Source organism: Mesocricetus auratus, unplaced genomic scaffold (assembly GCF_017639785.1).
Source record: "Mesocricetus auratus isolate SY011 unplaced genomic scaffold, BCM_Maur_2.0 Super-Scaffold_100008, whole genome shotgun sequence".
Classification (NCBI taxonomy): domain Eukaryota; kingdom Metazoa; phylum Chordata; class Mammalia; order Rodentia; family Cricetidae; genus Mesocricetus; species Mesocricetus auratus.
The window spans coordinates 40,518,188-40,543,448 of NW_024429192.1; the positions used below are offsets into that span (position 1 = coordinate 40,518,188).

Here is a 25,261-nt window from a genome sequence, read left to right on the forward strand (position 1 = left end):
AAGGAGAGGTCAGGTTCCTCTGCTTTACCCCCTCGGCCCCTCTCCTGTCCCCTCTCTCAGCCCTGTGCAAGCCCAGCCATGCCTGCTCCATTACTCCAGCTCAGGGTCACTGGAACATTTCTGGTCAAATCTTGCAGCTCCTTCAGTGAAAGAGAAGCCCCACTGTATTCTACCACGCTAACTCAAGTCAAAGTTTGAAGTATCCACTTTAATCACTCTTAAAGGCAAATATTCTTTGGGTTTTGTTAAAAAGTTTCAGTAAGGGTAGAAATGTGAATAGAGTTTTTAAAAGAAGTCAGCATAATATCAGTTGCTTACTAAGATATAAGCAGTGAGCTCAATCAATGCTCACTCCCTAGAATGCTCTCTTTAATCATACCCTATTAAAGCCACGCTCACAGATTTGCATGTATTCGTTCTTTTCTAAATTACCACTTTGGACTCTGTGACTCTTCCCTTCAAAACTGGCTGAATTAAAATACAGAAAAAGAAAAAAGTCACAGGAGAAGTTCATTTTTCATTTAATTCAAGTTCTTGGCAGCAATTCAAAATACAGTTGCCTAGAATTGACAGAGACGGGCATTTTTATTTGGGAGAGTTAAGCTCAGTGTGCCCTCTGTGCCATTGGAAAGCCCAGAAGCCATTTAATAGTCTGTGTAAAAGCAGCACACAATGCCTTACTTTCCACGCTATGAGGTGCCCGGCTGCACTATGGAGGCTCTACAGACTTCGCACAAAGAAAGGCGTGCTGCACGGTACTGTGAGGATGAATGTATTCTTAGCACCTCACTAGCATGGGAAGGTGAGAGGCGAGCTTGCAAGCTTTACTGAGCAAGGGAGGAAAGAGAAGCTGCACCCAGGGCAATGTTGCTTCAAGGGCACTGAAAGATGATTAGTTAAATTATTTGGTATTCTGTGCAAACTTTTCCATGGTTATTCCATAACACATGTTTCAAAAATGAAAAGAAAAAAATCTAACACCTCTTTGGGGCATGACTAACGGGTCATTATGACAGCAATTAAAGAGCAACCACTACTGTGCCTTTGTTAGGTTTGCTGTTAATTACATCAAGTTTAAGTCTCTAATGAATTTCAATTACGTCAAAATAGGGCATCAAATGAAAGACAATTCTAGTGAAGAATAACTTGCTAAAATGCACTTTCTTGAACATATTATGACTTACTGTCCAGGTTCAGTGTTGCCCATTGGACTCTGATTGACTCATCCTAACTTCTTGGCAGGCAGGCATTGCCCTAAAATTATTTTCATATCAGCACACGTAACCACAGAACTGTAGAGTAAGAGGAAACGCCCTAATGCCTCTAATTAAAGCTGCAGGAAAAGCAGACACTCGGTTCAGGTAATTATCAGCAGCAATCCCATCTATAAAACTTTCAGGAGTAATTGCAAAGTAGAAACTATGCTGAAACTTTCTTTTAGCTCAGAGGTTGGTATAGAGACACCAGGCACTCAAGGGAAAGATCTAAAAACAAAACAAACAAACAAAAAGGAACAGACTTGAGATCCTTGGGGATAAACACTGAAGTGTCCAAGTTTGCTTCTATCAAAGGGTATCGTTGTTGGGTAACCACAGCAATAGATTTTTGCTGTGCATGATCTACCTTAAACACTTAACTTTTTCTCTGAGAGGAAAAGTGAACAATTCCATGAAATAAAACCAACAGCTTTAAAAGAAAACAAATGATTCTATACTATATCATTTTGGGACACAAGCAAAGTAAAAAGAGAGAGACTTCTTTTAGAACCCACCCCTCAGTCCAGAGCTCCAATACTCAGAAGTTTCCCACTAAATGTGCACCTTTAGATCCCAGGTTTGACAATATATTACAGAATGAAATAAATGCTCTATAACTGTGTTCTGCTCATGTGAAGACAGTTGAGTCCAGTATGCCTCAAACTGAGGTTTCAGGGAAGAGGCTGCTAAAATAGTGAATGTTCTTCAGCTATGTTTTTTTTTAAAGGTTTAATTATATGTGTAGTGTTATGTAGGTGTTTTGTCTGCATTTACATCTGCACACCAGAAGAGGGCATCAGATCCCATGGGACTACAGTTATAAATGTTTATGAGCTACTAGCTGGGAATTGAACTCAGGACCTCTGGAAGAGCAGCCAGTGCTGTTAACTACAGAGCCATCCTTTTAGTCCCTCAACTATGTTTTAGTTGAATTAAATTTATAAGACTTGTTTTAATAAGGGGGTATTTTTAATAGCGTGTTTAAAGGATCACAAAGTATTGCTGTTCATGCACTAACTGGAAAGCTTTGCACACAGATGTTCTGGTCAGCAGGACTACACTATGTCAGTCATGCCTGTATATCAATGTAGAAATGCTCCTAACTCAGAAGCATAATGGTTTGGTATTGGGTGTCTTTCACTAGTGAGATCCCCCTGGGACACAGGGACTCCAGAATATCGCTTTAGGAATTTCAAGCCTTGTCCTAAGGACAAGTTATTTAAGAACAAGGAAAAGTGTGTCAGACATCACTGCAAATAACTCTTGCAAGAACAAGGAAGTAGAAGCCATGTCTGGTGGCCACCCGTGTCAGCAGTGCATTCATCAGCAGAGGTAAAAAACGAGGTTCAAGGGCCACTGCATAGAACACATGGATCCGTGGCTACAAGTTCTAAATCTCCTTCTCAGGGAGATAATGCAAAGTTCTTGGAAGATCAGTGTCTTCTCAGGAAGAACTGCCCAGAACAAGCACTCCAGGAAGCTGTCTGCAGATGACCTGCAGCACTGTCCATTAAAAAAGTCTCGTGCCCTCCTGCTTTCCTTCAGTGTCTAAATGAAAACCAATCACCACCCATATTCACGATTCTCCATCATTGATCCATATTCTAGATAGTGAAAGGGTATACATGGAAATGTTTACAATAGAACCAGGGAAAAGCTCTTAGTCATACAAACTGAACCAGAATATTTATTAAAACACATTTTTTTTGTGAGGAGATGTCAAAATTAATATTGAAATAAAAATTTTGCCTATTTTTCCTTAGTTTATATACTAAATTCAGCCATCAGTTTAGGGTAATAGTACTCACTGATGGTGTAATTTAGTGGGACTCATTGCAATTTCATGAACACTTTGAGATAGTTACTTTTTAAAACTTTACTTAAGAAGTCACTAATTTAATAGTATTTTCTCATGAAACTTCCACTAATTTCCCCCTATGCCTGTTTGCCCTGTTTGCTGTACTAGATCATATATGTACTTCCTCAATTTCTAAAAGTAAAACCAAGAAGTATTTAAGCATAAAAAGGAGAAACAGCAAAGGCTAATGATTTATAAGCATTACTGGACATATCTACATATATGGTTACTAACATTGATATGAAAACATATGCAAGGCATCTGGGAACTGATTACCAGCTAGAAAGAGGAAGTATGTACACCCTCTGGAGAATGTTTGGTAATACACAGAAGGGTTGTGGTGTTGCAAAGGGCAGAGCATTAATAATACAGAAGTAAGAAGGTGGAAATAATCACATGCCCTGCACACAACAGACTGAGACGAAGCTTGACAGAAAGCTTGGGAAAAAACTTTAAAAACTCCTCAGTTGTCCTATAAGAAGTATATAGAATGAACACACGGTTTCTTGTTTTACATTCAGGCTTACTTTTAAAAACCCACCTTGGAATACACTCTAACTGGCATTTGTAAAGTGCATTAAACAACAGTTTACACCCACCTACCTCACCAAAGCAAGCACAGGACTAGGTTAAACATGGGAATTCCCATAATGCATAACATGGCGGTCCCGCACATTTCAGGACTGGGGCCCAGAGAGAACAGGCTGGAACACACAGCCCCGAACAGAGGGAGAGAGGGCCCAGTGTGCAGGAGTCTAAAATTATGTATTCTATTTGAAAAAAAATAAAGCTTTTATTTTCCACCAGGAACATATGAGAACCGTTATTACTAGGCCGAATGCTGAGCCACTACAGCCCAGCAAGAGACACAACTTGGCTTCATCTCAGTTCAGTACTAAGGCTGCGATCCTGAATGGGTGTGGGGTGAAGCCATTCTAAACAGCCCTTCACAGGCAGTTAGTGGGGAGGTGAAAGGTCAATGGCATTTTGTACCAGTTCATATAAATCAGGAAAAGCTGCATCTGGAAGAATCTGACTTCACTGGCATATCAAAGTTGATGACAAGTCATTTTGAAGACGGCCTTGCGAAGTCTACAGAATGATTGCTGCTAACATAGCCAGCCACCAAGTGCCCATCTGCTGCGAATGATTCTTGCTTATGCCACATCAAGTCCCTTCCTTCCTCCAGCAACTCCCTGTGCTGTACAGATTCATCAACAAAATGAATAGGTTGCAAGAAATAAGGGCAAGGATATCAAGAAAACTTAAGACAACATAGAAAGCGCGTCGAAGGACACAGGCAGAGATGCTGAACAACTTCCTGGGGTGACAATGATGCTTGTGAGCTCACAGAGGGCTATGAAAACCTAAATCAACTGTATTTCATTTCTCGTTCTTCCTCTTCTTCTTTCTTACTTGATACTCTCTTCAGGGAGGGCAAGTCCCTTTGAAGACTATGAAATTGTGAAAGTTATTATATTGTATCATATATCCATGAGTTCAAACTGGTGTCATCACTCTCTGAGAAAACGTGTCTCTTTTCATGAACCCTCTGGTACATCTACTTACATGTCAGAAATTCAGGGTTGGAAGGAGGAGACCAAAGAGTGAGAGAGCCAAGGTTGAAGAATGAAATGTTTTGTTTTCCAAATCACATTAACATGTTGCTAGTTTTAACAGGGCTGCATTAAACAGCAAATTTCAAGATGGCTTGATCAAAAGAATCTCCCAAACAGTTAAAACTGGAAGTCTATTAAAAGATCCATTTAAAATCCCCAACTCTGGCAACAGTTAAAGATCTACAAAAGAGTCATCAGAGAAAAACAGCTTTTTTTGTGGCTTTATTCTAAAACATTAAATCATTTTGTATTTAGTGACTTTCCAACCATGAACAGGAAGCAATTTAGTCTTTGTAAGTTTCTCAAAATTGGAAATTGCCTGTTTGGGCAGAAACTGCTTCAGAGACATATTTCTCTGATTTCCGAGTTTGAGTCTCACAAAGCAACTATCATAGACACACATAAGACATGAACCTTATCTCAAGAGAATGGAAATTTGACTGACAGCGGCAGCATAAGATTTATCTACTGTAGTTCACTGTTTTCCAAAATGTTCCATGAGCACAATCTGAAGGTAGGCTAAATACTTATTTGGTTAAAAAAAATTTTGTGTCATTGTGAAATTAATGGTATGACAGAAGCAGGGCCACTTACAACCAACAGGAACTAAGTTACACATGCGAAGACAAATCAAAATACAAAACAGCAAAATTATCAACTTCTATACTCAAAACATAGAGTTCATCTATCTATCTATCTATCTATCTATCTATCTATCTATCTATCAGCATATACATTACTATTTGAGATAAAACAGTTCTGAGTATTACTTCCTGAATCACTCAGATGTAGAACCCCCAAGAGGAAGTGTGGGTGGGGAAGTAGAGACGTGCACCTGGGACTACAGAAAACTTGGCTGTACCTGCCACGCAGTAAGGCACGAGGTGCACATCAGATGTCCACAAGGCTCAATCTTGACGTCTTTGTCATTCTCTGCACAGATCTTACAAAGCTGAAAAGTGGAGCCCATTTCACAATATAGTTCATATTGTTCCTGGAATACAAGGGAAGTGGGCCGAAGTTAATGGTTTTCTAGCACCAAGTATTAATATGGAATTTCCTCAAGTACAATGACTTACAGTAAGTTTCCCGAACTTGAACTTGTCAGGATTATGTTACCACTTAAGGACATGTTTTAAATTGATATTCACAATTTGATCTACAAAATAAATTCTTAAACATCTAAGATTTTGGCATCAAGTATATATACACACACACACACACACACACACACACACACACACACACACACACATATATATATATATATATATATATATATATATATATATATATAATACTCTGGGTTATGCAATGTTATATGCCATTACTTTAAGAACAGACTTCAACAGCCACAGGGATTCTAAAGACAATATCAACAGTTTAAGAATGGCAAGATAAATGACTTGGAGTTGGTTTATTTGTTTTTGTAAATGTCACACACTCATTTCCTTTCACTGTCAAATTGAAAAGGTGCTGTCTGGACATTGAATTTTATTTCTTAGATATCTTAGGATGAAATATTGGCAATGTTTGTCTGTCAAGCATGCATGCTGCTGCCACACTTTCTATGGCCTTGAAACCCAAGAATAGCATGTAGCAAGAGAAACAACCTCAGTCCCTCCCACTGAGTTTCAGCTTTTTTCCTCAAATTCAAGAGTAAATCCCAAATCCAAAGTAAATGGAAAGTAACTATACTCACAGCTGAAAACTGGCTGAATCAAGTTTAGAATGTTTAGAACAGTGAACCTAAGTGAAGAGATACTGACAATTTCGGTTTGATAAAGAAAAGACACACTAGTAAATGTAAGAGAGAAATATATCTTTTAAGAGCTATTTATAAGAGCTTCAAAGGAAAGAAAACTAAAGTTTGTAAAAAATTAAGTCATGCTTTAGTGATTTAAAATCCTATGAAATAAAATACATGAGTAGAATAAGTAAATGGCAATGTTTATTGTGTGACTACTAAAAACATTGCAGTGTTCAATTTGTGCATAGCTGTACATACATACATAAATGCATGCATGCATATATACAAATCTCATCCAATATACTTTTAAGGTACATGATACTTACTAAACACAAGAGCAAGAAAATGAAACAAAGCAGAAAGGAGTTATTACCAAAACAATCCAAAATAAGTTATAAATGGCTGAGAATCCTGGGCTAGAAAAGCACTGAGATCACCTATGACTGACCAAGTCAGTCTGCAATCATAATATGCTCAAGTCACAGGTAAGGAATTTACTGCATCTTAAGGGGTAGGGTTATTTTAAGTGAAACTTAAGGGATCATGCTGTTCTTGAAAATTTACGTAGATTTTCATTGATTTGTTTTTATAGTACGGGGGTTCAAAACAAGGAGCTGGAATACGTTAGGAAGGTGTTTTGCCAGCTGAGGTACATCCTCAGGCTAAGCTTCATCTTTAAAAATGGACTCAGAAAGAAGAACAAATTCTCATTGGCATCCCATTACATATATTAGAAAGTACAATGCAAAACTGTTACACAATGCTAAGAATGGTAGTCATACATTAAGTTTTAAATGTCTCCCACAAAGAGGACATATATATGATGCATATCCCTCACACCAAGACTATGGCAACTGAAACCAATAAACGTTTCTTATCCTCTTTGATCTCTACTGTTTAATAAAGTATGAACATATTTGAATGGTGAAATATTATAAAAATAGACTCAGAAAGACAATGAGCAAGTCCCCCTTCATGTTCTCTTCAACTCAATAATTCTTCAGTTAAGCATACTTTTGTTTGGCAATGGTAGGAATGCATAATCATCTAGTCTTACATAGCAGCTGGTTTTTAAAAAGTGGACTCATACAATGTACATTTTAAAGGTGAAACGCTTAAGTTCTGAATCAATAGATATTTGCAGGGGACAAGAGACAGAAGTTCCCAGTGAACACACAGTGCTCCTGCCTGCCTGTTGCTCACTTCACACGACCCCTGCAAGCAGCTACGGGTGATTTAATCCGCCACTGAACAGTTGAGTATTTTGTGATCTGTTGCTTCATGGGAAATGGAACAGTGAATACCCTGGTGTGCAGCTCCTCCTGTGCTCAGGGAAGTGCTAACACATGGTGCTTATCAAAAGATGTTTTCATTTAGATTTTTGACTTTATTGAAAATTACAGTTTTCCAAGTTCTCACTCAGAGTCCATGGGGCTGTCAAACTAGATTTATAAAACTGTAATTATTATTTTCAGTGATCTTGAGTACTCTCTTCACTTTTAAACCCTTAACACATAACTGATCACTTCTTATCCTGTTTAATTCAGGTTTTCTCCTTACATCTATTCAGCTCCATCTGACTATCTATCTTAGACAGACACCAATAAGACTGCAAGCATTACCACTAACAACAAAAAATTGTATCTAACACAGGTCATAACATTTCTTTGAATTCTTAGAATTCCTGGTGTTAATCATGTTAAACATTTGAGTGTACTTCTCATTACCATGTAGATGGAAGTTAGTTCAGGCTTATTTCACAGGTAGTATTGATATGGGTTAACTGTATTTCAAAAATATCCTTACCTGTGTAACTTTTATATGATCATGAGGTGTAGGTTCACACAATCCAGTTAAATCAGGATTATAACTTCGCCCATCAGGATAGAGATAACTGAATTTAAACAAAAATTTTATCATTTTAAATATCTGAGGTTTTACTGCAAAAAGTCTCATCAGATTCTTCTGTTTATACTCATATTTTTATTTGTCTTTTTTTGTAAATCAACAAAAAATTCTTGCACTGTTTTAATAATAAGAAATGAACAGTATAAACTAATCCATTTTATAATCATTTCTAATTAGTATCTGTTAGTGTATATTCCTCATAAAGTTAAAAAGTTAATTCAGTAGTGAGTTATATCCTGTTCTAAAACCACTTGAATATATCTCTACTAGCAGATTATTATATACTTTACTGGAAGCATCATAACTGTATCACACTAACATCATGTTGAAAATCACATGGAGAGAAAAAAGTCCTAAGCTATCAAGCTCTTCCATGGGGACCTTTTCAATCAACAGTCTTCCAGTCTTTCTCTCTGAATCATTCCACTTCTGCTAACATGAACACATGTAAACAATGCCTAAATGTGAATACTGTAAAATATGCCCATGCATGTTATAAAACCCAGAAAATTTGATAATCCCATATTTCACTGACTTCAATAAAGTCACACCCCCAGGCTTGGAGAAACAGGCTTTCTTCTCAGAATAGAACACTGAGCTATAATAAGGGATCTTACTACAATGTTCAAAACAGTGCTTAATCGTTATTAAAAAATGTACCAAAAATCAAGTTCATTGTCATTAATGTCATTTTTAGTCAAATATGACTATAATATTATTGTTGGTAAAATTGATTCAATAAAGGTGATTAAAATCTATGATTAGACCTGTTGAACTTTTTCTATATTATAGAGCTGAATAAAAATCTAAAAATACATAGTAGTGACTACGTTAATGAAAAAGTCTGCAAAATATTTTTGATGACATAATAAAAACATTATCTTCAAATGAAGTATCTAGAAACATTAGAGTAACCAATATTGGTAAATTATGCTAGACAAATAGACAGCTATAAGTATAGGACCGAATATTCTCACACAGTAACAGACAGATCATGTAGAGCTTTCCCTGAGTTAGGGAATGGACCCCTCTGAACAAGATACAGTGTTACCATGAGGCAACTAAATCTTATAAATATTAAATGAGGAATAATAAACAAAAGTGAGCACCTTCTCATATCACAAAATAGCTATTAAAAGTATTGTCATCAGCCCTGAAACCATCAAACTACATACTAATTTGAGGAAGATGCCCAACTTGGAACATTACAGAAATGAAAATGAGAATGCAGAGAAAGCTTACAAAGGTCTACTTATCCCAGGAAGACATCTCCATGATGTGGTTCTTAGCATACCTAGAATGCCCCATAAGCTGCTGACCATGTCAATGAGGAAAAGTGGCACCCTGGCCCATTACCCCATACACCCGTCATCTATGTCACACAGTATTCATTCAACAGGAAGAGAAAACATCCAGCCCTGATGATAATTAGGCCAGATGCCATTCTTTAGTTTAAGAAAATCCTCCCAAATTAATATTATGATTACTTTATCCTAATCTACAGTGGGAGTTAGATTCAACCAGCCAATTGATTTGACAAAACCTCTGAGTAAGTATGAAGTCATGTGTGTATATGTATACTATTAAAAGTTAATTTGATTAGGAGTTAATAGGGTTTGTCATCATCCAGGAAAAATTCCTAGTTGTTATTTACTCATGGGGGGGTGGAGTTTGGATGTTGAAAAAATAGAAAACACAAAATATAAACAAAAAACAAAATAAAAATCAACAACAGCCGGGCGGTGGTGGTGCACACCTTTAACCCCAGCACTCAGGAGGCAGAGGCAGGCAGATCTCTGTGAGTTCAAGACCAGCCTGGTCTACAAGAGCTAGTTCCAGGACAGGCTGCAAAGCCACAGAGAAACCCTGTCTTGAAAATAATAAAAAAAAAATCAACAACGAAGAAAAGCAAAACCACTCACACTGGTTATGCATAGTTTTGACAATGTATACCTTCTTCATATGTTTTTTAAAAGTGCTTATATCATGGTGAATCAAAAGTTTCAAATAGAAATCTGTAAGGTACTGGAAGTAAAGCATGAAAGAAGAACATGAAATTTATGAGGATCCGAAGGTAAAAAAGAGAAATGCCTATGTGGTTCCACAATCATCCATACATTTCCCATATGACTGCTTTCTTAAAGCTGTATACCCTTAAAAACGACAGCAACACATTTCTGATGGGACAGGAAGACGCCTGTCTGGATTCCTGTAATTGCTGAAGCCCAGAGGTTCAGGCAGGTAGATGGAGAGTTAAAGGTCAGCTTGGGCTGCAGAGTAAGAACAGGATGGAAAACACACAGGGGACCAGTCTCAAAACAGCCAAGCAGAAAACAATCAAACAGTAGCAAAGGCGTTGATTGCCTTCACACAGACAATATCTCTGTCTTCCTTCTATTTTTGAAAACTGTCTTCTTCCCTTTCTCCACCTTCATTTTTATTAAGTAATTACTGTAAAAAGGAAGCATCTAAATCTTCTGCTTTCTAACTCTAGTGGACTGTCGTTGGCCAGACCTCCAACCCAGCCTTTCCCATCCCTTCCTGCAAGCTGGGTCCCATGAATCTGTGTTCAGAACAAGGGGAAGATGGAAAGAAGGGGCAGAGTGACGGAGTGCCAGTGAGAATACAAGGAGAAGGTAATGACAACAGGAGATGACTAAAACTCATAAGAACCGGTCGGTGTACTGACCATGAGGGTATGACAGGTCCAGTCTTTGGGGCTGGGCACATTCTAGGAGGAAATCTTAGTTATATTAAAATTTTAATAAGCAACAACTTGGCATGAACTGAGTTTAACTATTAACACATAACTCTGAAATCTGGATTCATTATTAAGGTTAAGAAAAAGACATACAAATAAAAAAGGAAAGTGAAGAGGTAGAAGATTAAAAAGGAGAAAAAACCCTAGTACTCAAGAACATGAAATAATAGCAACGAATTACTCTAAAGTAGTAATACATACATACATACATACATATTTTAAAGGTACTCTATGTTTCAGCATTTTTTGGATGCCAAATTATGTCTGCTCTATATTATTAGGGTGTCATAAAACGATGGATTCAACATGAGAAATGAGAATGAAGGGATGTCTGTTCCTTAGGCTTGAGGTAAACAGCAAACTAGATCATTAGCGTCACTATCTGTTCCATGCCCAGGCAGAATCTGGGTTTGAATTTTCAAGTCAATCAAATTGTCTCATACTTACAAGCCTTCTCTGCTACCGTCAATCAGAGCTTGGAATAGAGGCTTGTTATGAGGTATGGTCTGCAGGATATTGCCATCCCCAGTCACATAGCCAATGGCCCATTGTCCCAGTCGGGTGCAGCTTAACCGGAAGATGTAGCTACGAAACATGACAAAAAGATATTCACTCACACTCAAAAGACATGCCAACCACTAAACAATTTGTTACTCTTTTGTCTCATGGAGAATTGTTTAGAATTCCGGATAGAAATTTCTATCCTTTTCCTCAATTTAACTCCACTGTGTCTCACCGTTATCAATCTGTGAAAGAAACACTGATAATAATTCTTGTTCATTTAAGTATCTCCAGAGCTCTATTGAAAATAAATGAGGCTGGAAACTATCAAGAGATTTATTTCCATTACCCGTAGGGACGTTTGGGAATGTGGCTGCTATGATGCAGCTGCGACATAAATCATCACTGGAGAAAGACAAAATGAAGCAAATATCTAAATAATTAATTTATCCACCACAGAATCTGAACCAGGAATTCAATATATTTCCTTACCAGTTAGGCATTAAAATTTGGTCACACACTTATTTAATGTTCTCTTGCAAGCATTTCATGATTAATCTTTAAACAAATCTCAAAAGAGCTGAACTATATCAATTACAAACCTGATAAATTCATAGCGGCTACTCAACCTGCCAGTCAAATAGTGTTTTCATAAGTGGCAGATGTAATATAAACACTGGTCATTCAAATGAGCGATAAATCTCTTAAATTAATTTCCAATATAAGGAAATACTGACATTGCCTTAAATTCATCATCATTTATTTATTCATTTCAGTACATTATGCCACTCCACCTTGCAATCATGATATTAGTCATTGAATTGTACAGTCTGTTGGGGAAGTCCTGTGCATTTGTCAATAAAGCACTGTCTGGCCAATAGGGAATCTAGATAGGAGGGATTAGGAGTCCAGAAGGACTCTGGCTAAGAGAAACACAAGAGTCAAGATGTAATGCCATGGGGTAGGAAGCCCGGAACTATTCTCCGGTAAGAGAAATACTTAGATTAACAATTATGGGGTAATTACTTAAGTCAGAGCTACCCAGTAAGAAACAAGCAAGGCCAACAGCTTCATAATTAATATAGCCTCCTGTGTGTTTATTTGGGACTGATGCGGCTCTAGAACCAGGCTGGCGGGAACGCTTCTCTCAAAGAAAAAGCTTCTCTTTACAACAGTCAGTTGATCAATCAGACCAAAAATAAGTTATCTTAAGCCACTGGATATTTAAGTTGTTACATGAATACACAGCATAAGGGAAAAAAAGAAAAGTATTTCATATTTTTAATTATTGACAAACAGAGTTAACTAAAAAAACTTCATAAGCTATAAATTATTAATATTACTAACCAGTATCAGAAAAAATATTTCTGCTCATTTCAGACTAATGGTTACATTAGGAAAACTTTTCAAATAATATGTAGTACTTAGTTATTATTTGGAAGGTCACATTTTTCTTTAAGAAATATATACAATGGTCAGGAGAAGTAACTCAGCAGTTAAGGGCATGTGCTTTTCTTGCAAAGGACTTGGGTTTGGTTCTCAGCACAAACACCAAGTAGTTTTATACCACCTGTAACTCCAGTCCCAGGATATGTGCTGCCCTCTCTGGCCTCTAGGGGTACCTGCATGCACATGGTGCATATACATACATTCAGTAAATAAATCTTTCCAAAGCATCTTTTTCAGAAATACATACAATACATGTAGAAATAAAGAAAATGTATAGTATAAAATGCAGGAATCTCAGAGATTGTGGGCATTATGTATTTGAGAAAACATGTATAATTTGACATTAAATTGAAGCATACAGTTGCAAAATTGAATTGTTAGCATTGTAAAAGTAATCACCTACTTATGCACCTTGCATGTTTGTAAAATTGTCAGACTTTAGTGAACACCTTTTCATTTTCTCTTGACTATCTTAGAATGGTGTTTCTAAAATCAGTCATTACAGAGGAGATTCAAGCCCTCCATACAATATGTGCTGTTACTAATAATTTGTGAGATCCACATATGGCTATTAGGAATGATTTATTCCTCACAGGTAAGTTTTTGCTTCCATTTCATTTGCTTAAAAGCTTTAAATAATTTAACTGACCCTTCTGTGGATAGCTGGCTCTGCCTTTCTTAGGAAGACGTAAATTCATACTTTCAGCTTTAGTCTCTTATGCTCCAAAACAGCATCGTTAACATAATCAGATATATCTGTTTCATTTTCACAGGGTGGCTCCTGATTAAAAGTCATTCTTGAGCCTAGAAGTCATTCAAAAGATTAATTCCTTAGACTCTCAATTCTTTGGAGGGGTGCTGGGAACCAAACACAGGACCTGATGCATGCTGGCTAAACAGTCTTTCAAGGCAGGTAGGTAATGTTTGATTGGTTGTGATAAAGGTCAAACACTTCCAAAGGCACTCAAATGTCCTTGGAGTGGGTTTAAATCTTTTACTTACTGTGAAGCCAGAGAAAAAATACTTTCTAGGAGAAAGGGCCCGTTAGAAAGATATTCCACAAAGCAAGTAATAACAGTGTGAAAAGAAAATATATCAGTTTTAAAGGCTCAATCAAAATGCACACTTTCAGTCTATCAGCTTTCCCATGCCACCTTGCCCTTGAAGGCTGTGGCCAATTTTCATATGCGTGAACCACAGGGAGCTTTCTTTCTCTTTAAGCATAGTGTCTACTATTATTGCTAGACTCTTACCTTCCAGGCTTGGTGCTATATTTCTGTAGTCGTGCTTTAACTTCATCGTATGTGAGAAACGCCATGTACCCCGGATGTGTCACAGCTAGGAAATTCCAATTCCGCAAAATAGAGCCCCAGGGCTAAACACATAAACAATTGGAAAGAGATTACCCCAAAAATACACATCAATGGCATTGTTTCACACGCTTAGAGAAAGAAAAATCTCCTCCATATTTTTAAGTTAATATGGCTTATGAGCAGTAGGTCAATCTTTGTTAAATAACAGCAAACAGGTAATAGCTTGTTTTGTTTTATGGAAATATGTTGAGACAAAAAAAGTTTCTTAGGAATAGAATAGAGGGTAAACGGAAAACCAAGTGTTCCTTATAGAGTATAGCCCCAGTAGAGAATTTATGATTACTACAAAATGGAATATGTGACCAACTGGTTTTAGGGTTTGATCCCCAGTTGCCTTGCTGTACTCACTGTTGTCACTTTGACATTTTTTTAGCCCCACTGTCTTGGCTAGTAGTCTTAAATATGTAAAACCCTCTCCAATCGTAGAGCCTTTGGATTTGCTGAATCTCCATCACTCATGCGAACACCCACCCTTTCCTCAGTGAGGCCCTTTTAGATCCTCCTACTTAAAGCTATTATCTCTTGCCACAGTCCTCACTGTTCCCATCTGTTTTGTCCATTGCAGCTTCTTGCTCAGATGCCTTGTTTAATTGGGAACCATGCTACTAAAGTTAAGTGTTCTGGAAAAGGTTACACAATAACCACAATACCACGTAAGGCCAAGGTGTATTCCTGTGCAGATCAGGCCTGGATCCCAGTCACTCAGGCAGTATAAGATACACAGTAATCAGGCTATAGACAGGGTTGCCTTAGAGGGCACTGTAACAGGCCTCCAGCCTCACACTAGCTTTATCCTAGCTCTGCCAAGGACCTGGGAAAGGTTTAGGGTTTGAAAAGAAGTTCAGTTAGAAAAAAACTTTTCACAGAAACATGTGTTTCATATCAATCTCTCTTAATCTAATTAGGTGTCTCTCCAGGTATCGTGGCACGAGAAAAGAGGCAACTTTGCTGCAGGGTGTGGGTGAATCATTCCTGCAGTACTTTCAAGACTGGAGCTACATTTATTCCAGAGAATTGGCAGCATGTTCCATCTGTTCTGCCAGATTCTTCACTCACATCATCTATGTGGAGAAAAAAAAGTCTGTGTTTCAAGTCACCAACTTTAAACAGCTGAAACTGGCACCCCAGTCTTGATTACTGTAGGAGAGGTTAGGCTTTCAATTGTTTTGAAACTTGTTCTTCATCGTGAAGCAAGTTTCAAACGCAGACGGCAGAATTCTGCAAGGACTGTGTGTCCCTTCCAATGGGGGATAACAAGAGAGAATGATTTGGGACTAAAGAGCTGTTTAGCCTTTTTGACTTAACAAGAAAAGTCTTTAGGGAATTTCCCCATCACACTGACACATCTAATTGGGTAAGAAAGGAGGCCTGAGAACACCAGCAGCAGACAGCGGCTCTGCACTTGAAAACTATGGCATGTTTTTAATTTTCTACTTAAGGCTTGACTGAAATTGCATAAAATAATTCTTGGAAAAAATATCAGCATATGTCATAGAGGCAATGGAGAAATTACTGCCATGCTAGGCATTTTGGTTTTCGTTTTATTGTTTTGCTCCACCATTCAAGAAGGACAAGGCCAAAAGGAATATCCAACCCTGGAGCTGCTTCCATTAATATCCACACATTCTTGAAACATGTTGTTATAATCCAAAACTTAAAGAGAACCAATTAACAGATCAAAATCAGCTAAAAAACAAGATGAAATTGAAGGTTAAAGCCATCCCCAGAGATAGTGAGCCAGAAGGGCAGCTTCTTGTTGCAGAAATATTTATGTGACAGGATGAGTCTGTGCTATTGTGAACACTACCCCTCCAGCACGGTCAGATCCCCATCCCCACCCCCTGGTTTAAAGAAACAAAAAATAAATACTTTGGAGAAAATAATTCTTTAATTATTTGTGTAACTCATTTGTCTAGGATTTAAGGACGTCTTTTCCCACACAAAAGCACTAGGAGGCTATTAGACAGCAATAGAATACATTTAGGCAATTTCAAGAGATGAACCAACTTATGTTGGAGGAGGGGCCTCAACTATTCCACTCAGATACTCTCTGGAAACCTTGCTACCACTGATGGCTTCCTTCCTCTTAGACGCTTCTCTATTCTATTACTGCTTGATGGTCTACCCTGACTAGAATGTTCTCCCAAATATTCTTTCCATAATCTGCCACCCTCCCCCCACAGACACACTAATGTAGTGTTCTGTGACTCAGGCTTTTCCAGCAGTAGAGGAAACAGGAAGAGAAACCAAGTAACAGCTTTGGAAAAGGAATGGGGGGAAGGATCAAGTACTCATTGCATGACTCTAGAACCTTCCTATCGCAGCCTCTCTCATTGACACGAAGAGAAAAAACGGAAGGACAAGGGTGGGAGAAAGAAGAGGAAGTGAAGGAGAACAACCACAGCACAGCCACTTCCTTCCCAGGCGCACCAGCATCTGCTGACGGTCCATGTGGACTTGGAATGAGGGCTGGGAGGAAGGCCAGGTCTAGCAATCCTATCATTCCTCTACCCTTTTCCCTTCATTCCTGGTTTCTCTTCACTGCTTCCTAAACAGCCAAGCTGCTCTGTCTATTTCAGACTGCAAACTCCAAGAGTATCACATCCACTTTCAGATGATAAGCAAAACACTACGCACCCAATAATAAAGGACAGTAAGAATTATTTACTAACGAACTACCATTATCAAGTTACAATAAAACAGATGCTTGTGCACTTAGAGCACTAAAACCCTTAACAGTTTTATAAAGGCTATGGAAATGCGAAGTTTTGATAATAGTGCATTTAAGAAAATTATCTTTTAATTGATATAAAAATAAAGCTCAGTAAAAATTAAAATATCGTAAATCCAGTTTCTTCATATTTGAAGTTATATGTGTGATGAGTATGGTTTAAGTATTAAATAGTGAATACAGAAACCAGAGGTAATGAATAATCTCAGAAATTGGAGGATTAATCAGATTGGGTGGGTCACTGCCATAATTAACTGCTTTGAAACAATTACCAATAATCGGCCCAGGTGAAAGGTTATCACGGCTGTCTGCTGTCAAATAATGCATTTGTGCACTGTGAAGATGTTTTGCTCTCATTGGTTTAATCAAGGGCCCATGGCTAGGAAGAAAGATTTAGGCAGAAGAGCCAGACTGAGAGAATGCAGGGAAGGAGAGCAGAATCAATAGATGCCAGACACAGAGGAACCAGTAGATGAAAGTGCCTTGCTGGAAAAGGTACCGCCACATAGTAGGGCATAGATAAGAAACATGGGTTAACGTAAGCTGTAAGAGCTAGCAGGTAACAAGGAGAAGCTATTGGCCAAGCATTTATAATTAATGGTAAGTCTCTGTGTGGTTATTTGGCAGAACAAAACACTGCCTACAGCTGTCATGTTACCTATGCTTTCCTCTTCTTTCTCACACCCCTATGAATACGCACAAGATAAGCAAACCTCAGAATATTAAGGCTACTTGGCTATCTTTAAGTATAACTACATATCAGACAATGTATGCACAGCAGTGTGGGTAGAGGGGATAAGCATATAACCAAAATGAAGCTGCCTACACAACTTTAATATATAACTGAAGTATTAGAGCTCTTAATATTCACTCTAAAAGGTCACACACAGTTTTCTCTGTGTGTCTCTGTCTCTCTTTCTGTCTTCCCTACCCCCTCCCCCCCACACACCACAATTAACTACAACGATAAGTAACAACAGACTTTAAGGAGAAGCTATGCTTAATAGTGAAAATTACATAAGATTTCTATATCACAAGGTGAAGAATCAAAACTGATCATTTAGAATCTTTGATATCCATTGAAAATGAAGCCTTTGTTCTGCAAAACGATGAGAAATCTTTAACACAGGAGCAGGTTACACAGTAAATGACTAGTACTGGGTAACACAATGCTCCTCTGAAAGCCTTCTTACAATCTTTTAAAAGTACATAAAGGCTCTAACTATGCAATAAAAATAATTTAAAGTAGGCTTACAACATATATACGTCAAGAAAATAACCATTACGCCACTAGAAATTTAAAATAAGCAAACCCATACTTTCTCCGGTATTTTTATCAAATTTCTTATTGCACATATAATGTAGAGCTATGATTTTTAAATTGTAATAAAGTAAAATCTACCCTGTGTTGTTGGCTAGAATCTGTCGGTCTCCTGATAATGAGTTATGTTAAGTTCATCCCATGCAGTGATTTCTGGCTAAATGAATCCGTCGTCTAGACTTTGCAGCCAGCACTAAAGTCGCAAATCATACAGCATTGGAAAAATAAAGCTGGTGTCATTCTCTAACACTTTATTTAACAATATCACTTTCAGAACATATCCCATTCCAGATTAAAATGATACTTTCAGAACACAAAGAAGTTTGATGTATGGTCAGTCTTATCACACTTATTGTAATTATAACTAGTATTGTAAACATATTGTAAGCGCTGGAATTGAAACCCATAAATAACATATATTTCAGTGGCAAAGCCAAACTCAAAACACAAATTTCAATTTTTTTGCATTTAGAGGAATTCCATTTATATATTCATAAGAAGCAAAAAATGATTGCTTCAGTATTATGCCATTTGCCTTTGAATACCTATGTAAAATAATTATGAATGTTAAAAACCAAAAATAATAACACAAAGTTATCGGGCAAAACAGAAAGAAAAAAATTTTTGATCAGATTTTTTAAATTAATACTGATACAAAGTTGATAGAATATTAGACAGGCACTGAAAAAATATTAATGAAGAATATCTGTTGGGATGGAGAAATATTTGTTACAAATTGTTGAAAGAGAAAAGCAATTTATAAAGTGGTGAGAGGCCACAGTACACTATAGACAGATCAGCGAACTATTTCTTGCTTTACTCTTTATCATCTGAGCCAAAAAAATGCCATTACCAAATAGTTGGGATCCAACACTAGCCAACACCCACCTATAATGGTTTCAATCTATCAGCCATTGGACTTAAAGGTGACAGGGATTTTAAAACAATTCCATTCCCTGAATCACTAATACTGGCAAGTAACCTGCCAGGATCACATGACTTGATACACCAAGCATGTACATAAGACTCACTCTATACTTGGAGAAATGACAGTAGCTACCAAGTCTGTTCTTGTCCATATGCTTTTGTACATTGTATATGCATGTGACAAAAAGAACCATACACAGAGTTCTGGAGGAAAGAAAGGAATAGATAGATTAAGTAAGTGTATATCTTACCTGAAATAGCCTGGTAAAAATATCAAATTCAAAAACTGAGATGTAATCATTGCAAGTTAAATCAATGGTTGATTTTAGAGCCATTGCTTCCAGACCAGAGCTAATCTGATGGACCTCATGCAGGCACTGTCTGAAGACTTTCCATGGTACGATGGTTCTGGGTAAAGGAAAAAGACAAGTCAATGAATCAAGTGTCAATGAAAAATGTTCTACTGAAAAAAAGAAGTAAACCATAACATTAATAGTATTATATTTGAGCCAAGAGGTGGTGGTTCACACCTTTAATCCCAGCACTTCAGAGGCAGAGATAGGCGAATCTCTTTGAGTTCGAGGCCAGCTTGGTCTACAACATAAGTTCCAGAACAGCCAGGACTATTACAGGAAACCATGTCTCAAAACACACACAGAGTTTTATATTTGTATTAGAATAGTTGAAAATATTGTGCATAATTCAGGCTCCATGTAAGGTGTTCACTTGATTATTCTGAGTTTGCTAAGCATCTAACAAGAATCTTAGTATTTCATTCAGTTCATGGATATCAAGATGTATCTCAAAGCATATCAAATAGAGGGCATTAAGATCAGAGGGTTAGGCATCATGATCTCTTCTTTGTACACTCAAGGAAGTTTACTTATTAACCAATCACCTACCACGTCTCAGACAGATGCTTTTTGCCGAGGTGAAAAACACATGCTCTCTGACCTTCATATATGAATACAACTTGAAAACTTTTATAAATGTAACCACCTTGTAGGAATTTGTTTATTCAATATCTACCAGTTACTATATTTCATTATTTATCATATAGCAACAGTTTCTTCAATGTACTGACATGCTTCAGAACTTTGGAGGACCACGGAAGGAATTCAGAAAAGGCCTGTCTCCTATTTCTCAAACAGCAATTTCCACCACTCACCCACCCTCCTTTCCACCATGAAAATCTGTAACATCCATTATCTTTATTTCTTAGGAACCTTTCCTCCTGTCACAACGCCAAATTCCTATTCAGGAATAGATGGAAGGAAAAAACTATTCACATTTGAAAATTTTATATTTCAGTCTCAAAACAGGACACAAGAGCTATATGCATGCTCCAGAAAGATAGCACATATTTAAATCTTGATTTTTTTCTTTACCATTGTCTCCAGAGAAAATAAGCAGAAATGAGCTAAAATTTCCCTGGCCTCGTTCAATACCAATTTTCTCAATGAGGATCGCATACAGTTACAACTTGAATATCCTGAATTATTATCATTATGTACAGCAGTCAAATGGTAGCACAGATTAAGCCATTTAAAGGGCTTATTGTCACCGAGAATCTGGAACCTAAGGCATTCTGAGGCTCTGGGTGGGGCACCAAAATGAACAGTTTTGATGAGTTCCTAAATGGTGTTGATTGTGCTTGTCTCTCAGAGGCATTGAGGAGCATAGCTAGCTAAATGGCAATGCCATTGGATGCACTTAACTGTGGACAGGCCTAGCACCACCTCTGGTCTTGACGACCACATACTTTGAAGGTAGGATGTATAATGCTCATAGGAAATGGGAAAAGAGAAAACCCTGCCAATTGAACACTCAACAAAAACAGGAGGATTATAGGAATGTTTGTGGGAAGTAACATAAAAAAAAAAAATGGCAAGAAAGACCCTACCAGACACTGAACTTGCAGTGAAGCTTAGGCCTGGTGCACCACTAAAGAAGAAAACTAAGACGCTTAATACCTCAAAAGACTTTTTTCTATGTCTGAAAAAAACAGGAAACCACAGAGAACTGAAGGGAGACACCACATCAGATGCCATTTAAGAGAAGCACACGTCAGACTCTGATTAAGGTTAACAAACTTTTGCTGTCTTAAAAGAACAAAGAAAAATTCTGGTAGTATTAGGAAGCTATTGATTTATAGAGAAGTGTACCAATACAGTTAGACCAGCTGCAGTACAGGGAGCATGAAAGTAGTGCCTAAGACTCGCATATTCCTTTTCCAAATTAAAGTTTCCAATACTTACCAGAAGCAAAGAACAAAACTCATATAAAATAAAGAGAATAATGTTGATCAAAAACTACTGACTTCAGAGTGATATAGGTAAAACTTTTTTTCTGAAAAAACGCAGTTAAAAAACATAAAATGACTGAAAAGTTTAGTGTATGTGTATGTAAAATATAAAAGTCAAAACAAAATGGCTCTGATAAATGTTTTAAAATGTTACCCTAAGATTATCAACTATTCAATACTTATTACAATCCATGCAGATTATAACCTATTTTGAATATCTCATGATTTTCCAGAGGCAAAAACAGACAAAATATAGCTACTTCTAAGATTTTGATGTTGCTTAGAACTGCAAAGCAATAATTTTCAACATTAAAGGAATACATTTTCATAATAGTTGTGTCATAAGATTTGATCATAGTTCATTTATGATAAACCCTAAAGCCCCAAGTACATATTCATTAGACCCTCCATCAAGGCTGGTAAAGAAGGCTGAGAAACCAGAGCACTATCTGGCTAGTTTATCACTCAGAATAACTGCTGTAAGGATTCCCTCACTTCTGTGTGCTCAGCGGAGACTAAGTGTAGGGGTGGGAGGAGGAGCAGGGCAGGCCAGCTTTAAGAGGAAAGATCAGAAGTGAGTACAAAGATGTCTTTAAAAGCAACAAAAGAATACTGCGTTTTCAAATTCTTGCACACTGGCTTTCTTCACAAAGACGAGCATCAATGGCCACAAAATGAAGCCGGAGGGAGAATGTATTGATGGCAAGACGTTTCACTGACATGTCTGATATATGCACACTTGGGTGTATTGGCAATGGCTGGAGGCAAAGAGAGGGGACAGAGTGGCATAATAGGGCCAACTTGAGCTTCAGCATCTCATCACCCTAGAGAATTTAATCTGCTCTACTTGTCACTTGTCATTCATTATAAAGCTCATTAGCAGCTGTCAGAATACCATAAAAATATCCTGGAAAATATTTTTCATTTTGTTACATTATTTATTTCTATGCGAGAGAGAGAGAGAGAGAGAGAGAGAGAGAGAGAGAGAGAGAGAGAGAGAGAGAGAGAGAGAGAGAGAGAGACTGTGCATGTGGAGTTGTGGAAGTATAGTAGGGGATCTGAGGACAAATTGTTAGAATTTGTTCTCTCCTTCCACAATATTGGTTATGGGGACTAAACTCAGTGATCAGTTTTGGCATTAAGTGCCTTTGTCTGCAGTGTCATCTTGTCAGACCAAACAAAGTGATGTTCAATATATATGTAGAAAGACAAATGGGTATCCAGACAACTGCTTCCATAGTATGGTCTCAGAATCTTTAGAATCTCAGTGAGCTGGGATTTCTTCACAGTTGACCATTGCTTACCTGCAATACAGAAATCTCTTGACTTACAAAAGGGGAAAGTCACTTCATGTAATGCCTTAAGAGAAAACATGTTAAATAAGACCTTCATATCATTGTTAGACACAATACCTTAAATCTGTGTATTAAAAACTAAATATTATTTGAGAAAGAATGAGGAAATTAGCTCAATTAGATGCAAACAGAAAGGGGGTCAGGGGGACAAGGATTAAGGGATGATTCAGTGAGAACCTGTGTGAAAGAGGAAGCATGTATCAACCTAGTGAAAGCCTTGAAATGTTAAGATACGAAGGATGGACATTAAGAAATCAATACAGAAAAAAAGGAAGGCAAAAACAGTTTCATGAAATGTCTAGCTCATACAAAGCTCTGTGTTTTATGTGCAACGCTTGAGGGGAAATTTCATCTAACAAAGGTGTGACTATGAGCAAGGGTGATTGGGTCTGGAAACAGGAAATAGCATACACATGCGGTAAGAGAAGAATTTACACAGCATTTCTAGAGGGCAAACTGGTAACATGGTTTATACCATGAGAGTTTGCTTCCATGAGATTCTGTCGCACTTGGTGTGTAGTGTAAAGTCTCACCTACCTATCTCTTTAAGACAGTGCTGCAGTGTGTAACACCCCAAAACCAAAAGCAAATAAGTTCATGGTTAATGACAGAATACAAGACTGTAGTACACAACTGCAATTGCACACAATGATATTTACCGTGTAAATGTGTTCGTGGCACATTATTATATAAACTAGATTTTATTTAATTACTGGTATTAAGTGTCAATGTTAAGCATTTTCATCATTTCTAGAAAGACCATTACAAATCTCGACTAGAACTTAAAACTCCAAAATTCTACGTGACACGGTGGTGTCTGAAAACATGAAACACAGGGGAGTGGAGAGCTCTGCACAGAGTCAGAAATAGCAAAGTCCTAAGGAGATAACCTTCCAGTAGGCTGCCAGACTCAGTATTATAAGGCTGTCACTTCTCCTTAAATTGATCTATAGATTTAATATAACCTCAGTCAAAATCCCCAGGAGGCATTGCTGCAGTGGAAACAAACAGATTCTAAACCTCAGAGCAAAATGCCAATAACCAAGATTAAATAATACAATCTTCAAAAGAACACAAACAAGCTTGTATCCTTCACATTAACACAGTGACAATGAGGCAGGATAGACAAACAGATGGAAAAATTGCTATTTTAGAAACAAAAATACATAGCAGCTTGCTATGTACAGTCAAATATTGGCAAAATGAGATTTTTAAAAAAATGATTTTCATAGATCCTCGTGGATACAAATGGGGAGGGAACTGAAACTTGACCATTAAACACTAGTATTCCTTTAGAAAATCAACTTGAAGTATTTTAAAGCTAACTATGAAATAAAGTTTCCTTAGAAGAGACACAGAGCGATATCTGCACACATTTTGAGCAGGCATAGAATTTAAACAGGACCCAAAACATTCAATGCATAAAGTAAACGAATTGGTGGGGGGGGTTCATGAGAAGACACTATAAACACAATTAAAAGGGAGCAACATATAAAGATGTTGAACAAACATACAATGATAGGCTCAACTTCATTGGTCATCAGAGAAAAGAAAATCTAAGTATGATAAAATTCTACTCTCCCAAAAAAGATATTAAAAATATAACATTAGAAAGTATTAAAGGGGTGTAGAGCAAGGTGAACCACTTCATGGCCAGAAGTGACTATAAGAGCTTCAGGAAATGCTGGGGGTCTGAACTCAAACACAAACATCAGAAATGCACAAATACTTCGAAGAGGTGTATAAAAAAAACCACTTCGTTATCGACAGTCATTCAAGTGCTATGCATGAGAATGAATACTTACATAATGGAGCAAGAGAAATGAATTAAACACTACTGCAAACAAGAATAGAGGCCTTTCTTGAGCACTACAAAGAGGAGCCAATATCATGGAAACAGAACACAATACACGCTGTCTAACTGTGAATGACTCCATCATACTACAAAGTGAGACCTGAGTGGGTGGGTGGTGGCTACTACATGGGACTTGCTGCAACAGTGGGCTCTGAGCAACAGAGGGGCAACTGCTATGCTCATATCTTCAGAATGTAATTATATTGGTGTCTTCACTTCCTGAAAATTCAGTACCTAACAGCATGCATGTTTCTATCCATGTCCATTAACCTTGAATTTTAAGTTGAATTCT

General features: G+C 37.4%; 1 protein-coding gene across 7 annotated transcripts in view; it reads right to left on the bottom strand.

Moving 5' to 3' along the window:
• Cblb (Cbl proto-oncogene B) overlaps window positions 1–25,261 on the bottom strand; it is a 178,716-nt gene that overhangs the window by 57,819 nt on the left and 95,636 nt on the right. For all 7 annotated transcript variants that reach the window (XM_040750712.1, XM_040750711.1, XM_040750710.1 and 4 more), the window contains exons 5-9: window positions 19,706–19,862; window positions 14,356–14,477; window positions 11,600–11,737; window positions 8,290–8,377; window positions 5,596–5,727 (exon numbers count right to left, since the gene is read on the bottom strand). In XM_040750712.1, coding sequence (XP_040606646.1) covers window positions 5,596–5,727; window positions 8,290–8,377; window positions 11,600–11,737; window positions 14,356–14,477; window positions 19,706–19,862 — 637 coding nt within the window. The remainder of the gene's footprint in view (window positions 1–5,595; window positions 5,728–8,289; window positions 8,378–11,599; window positions 11,738–14,355; window positions 14,478–19,705; window positions 19,863–25,261) is intronic.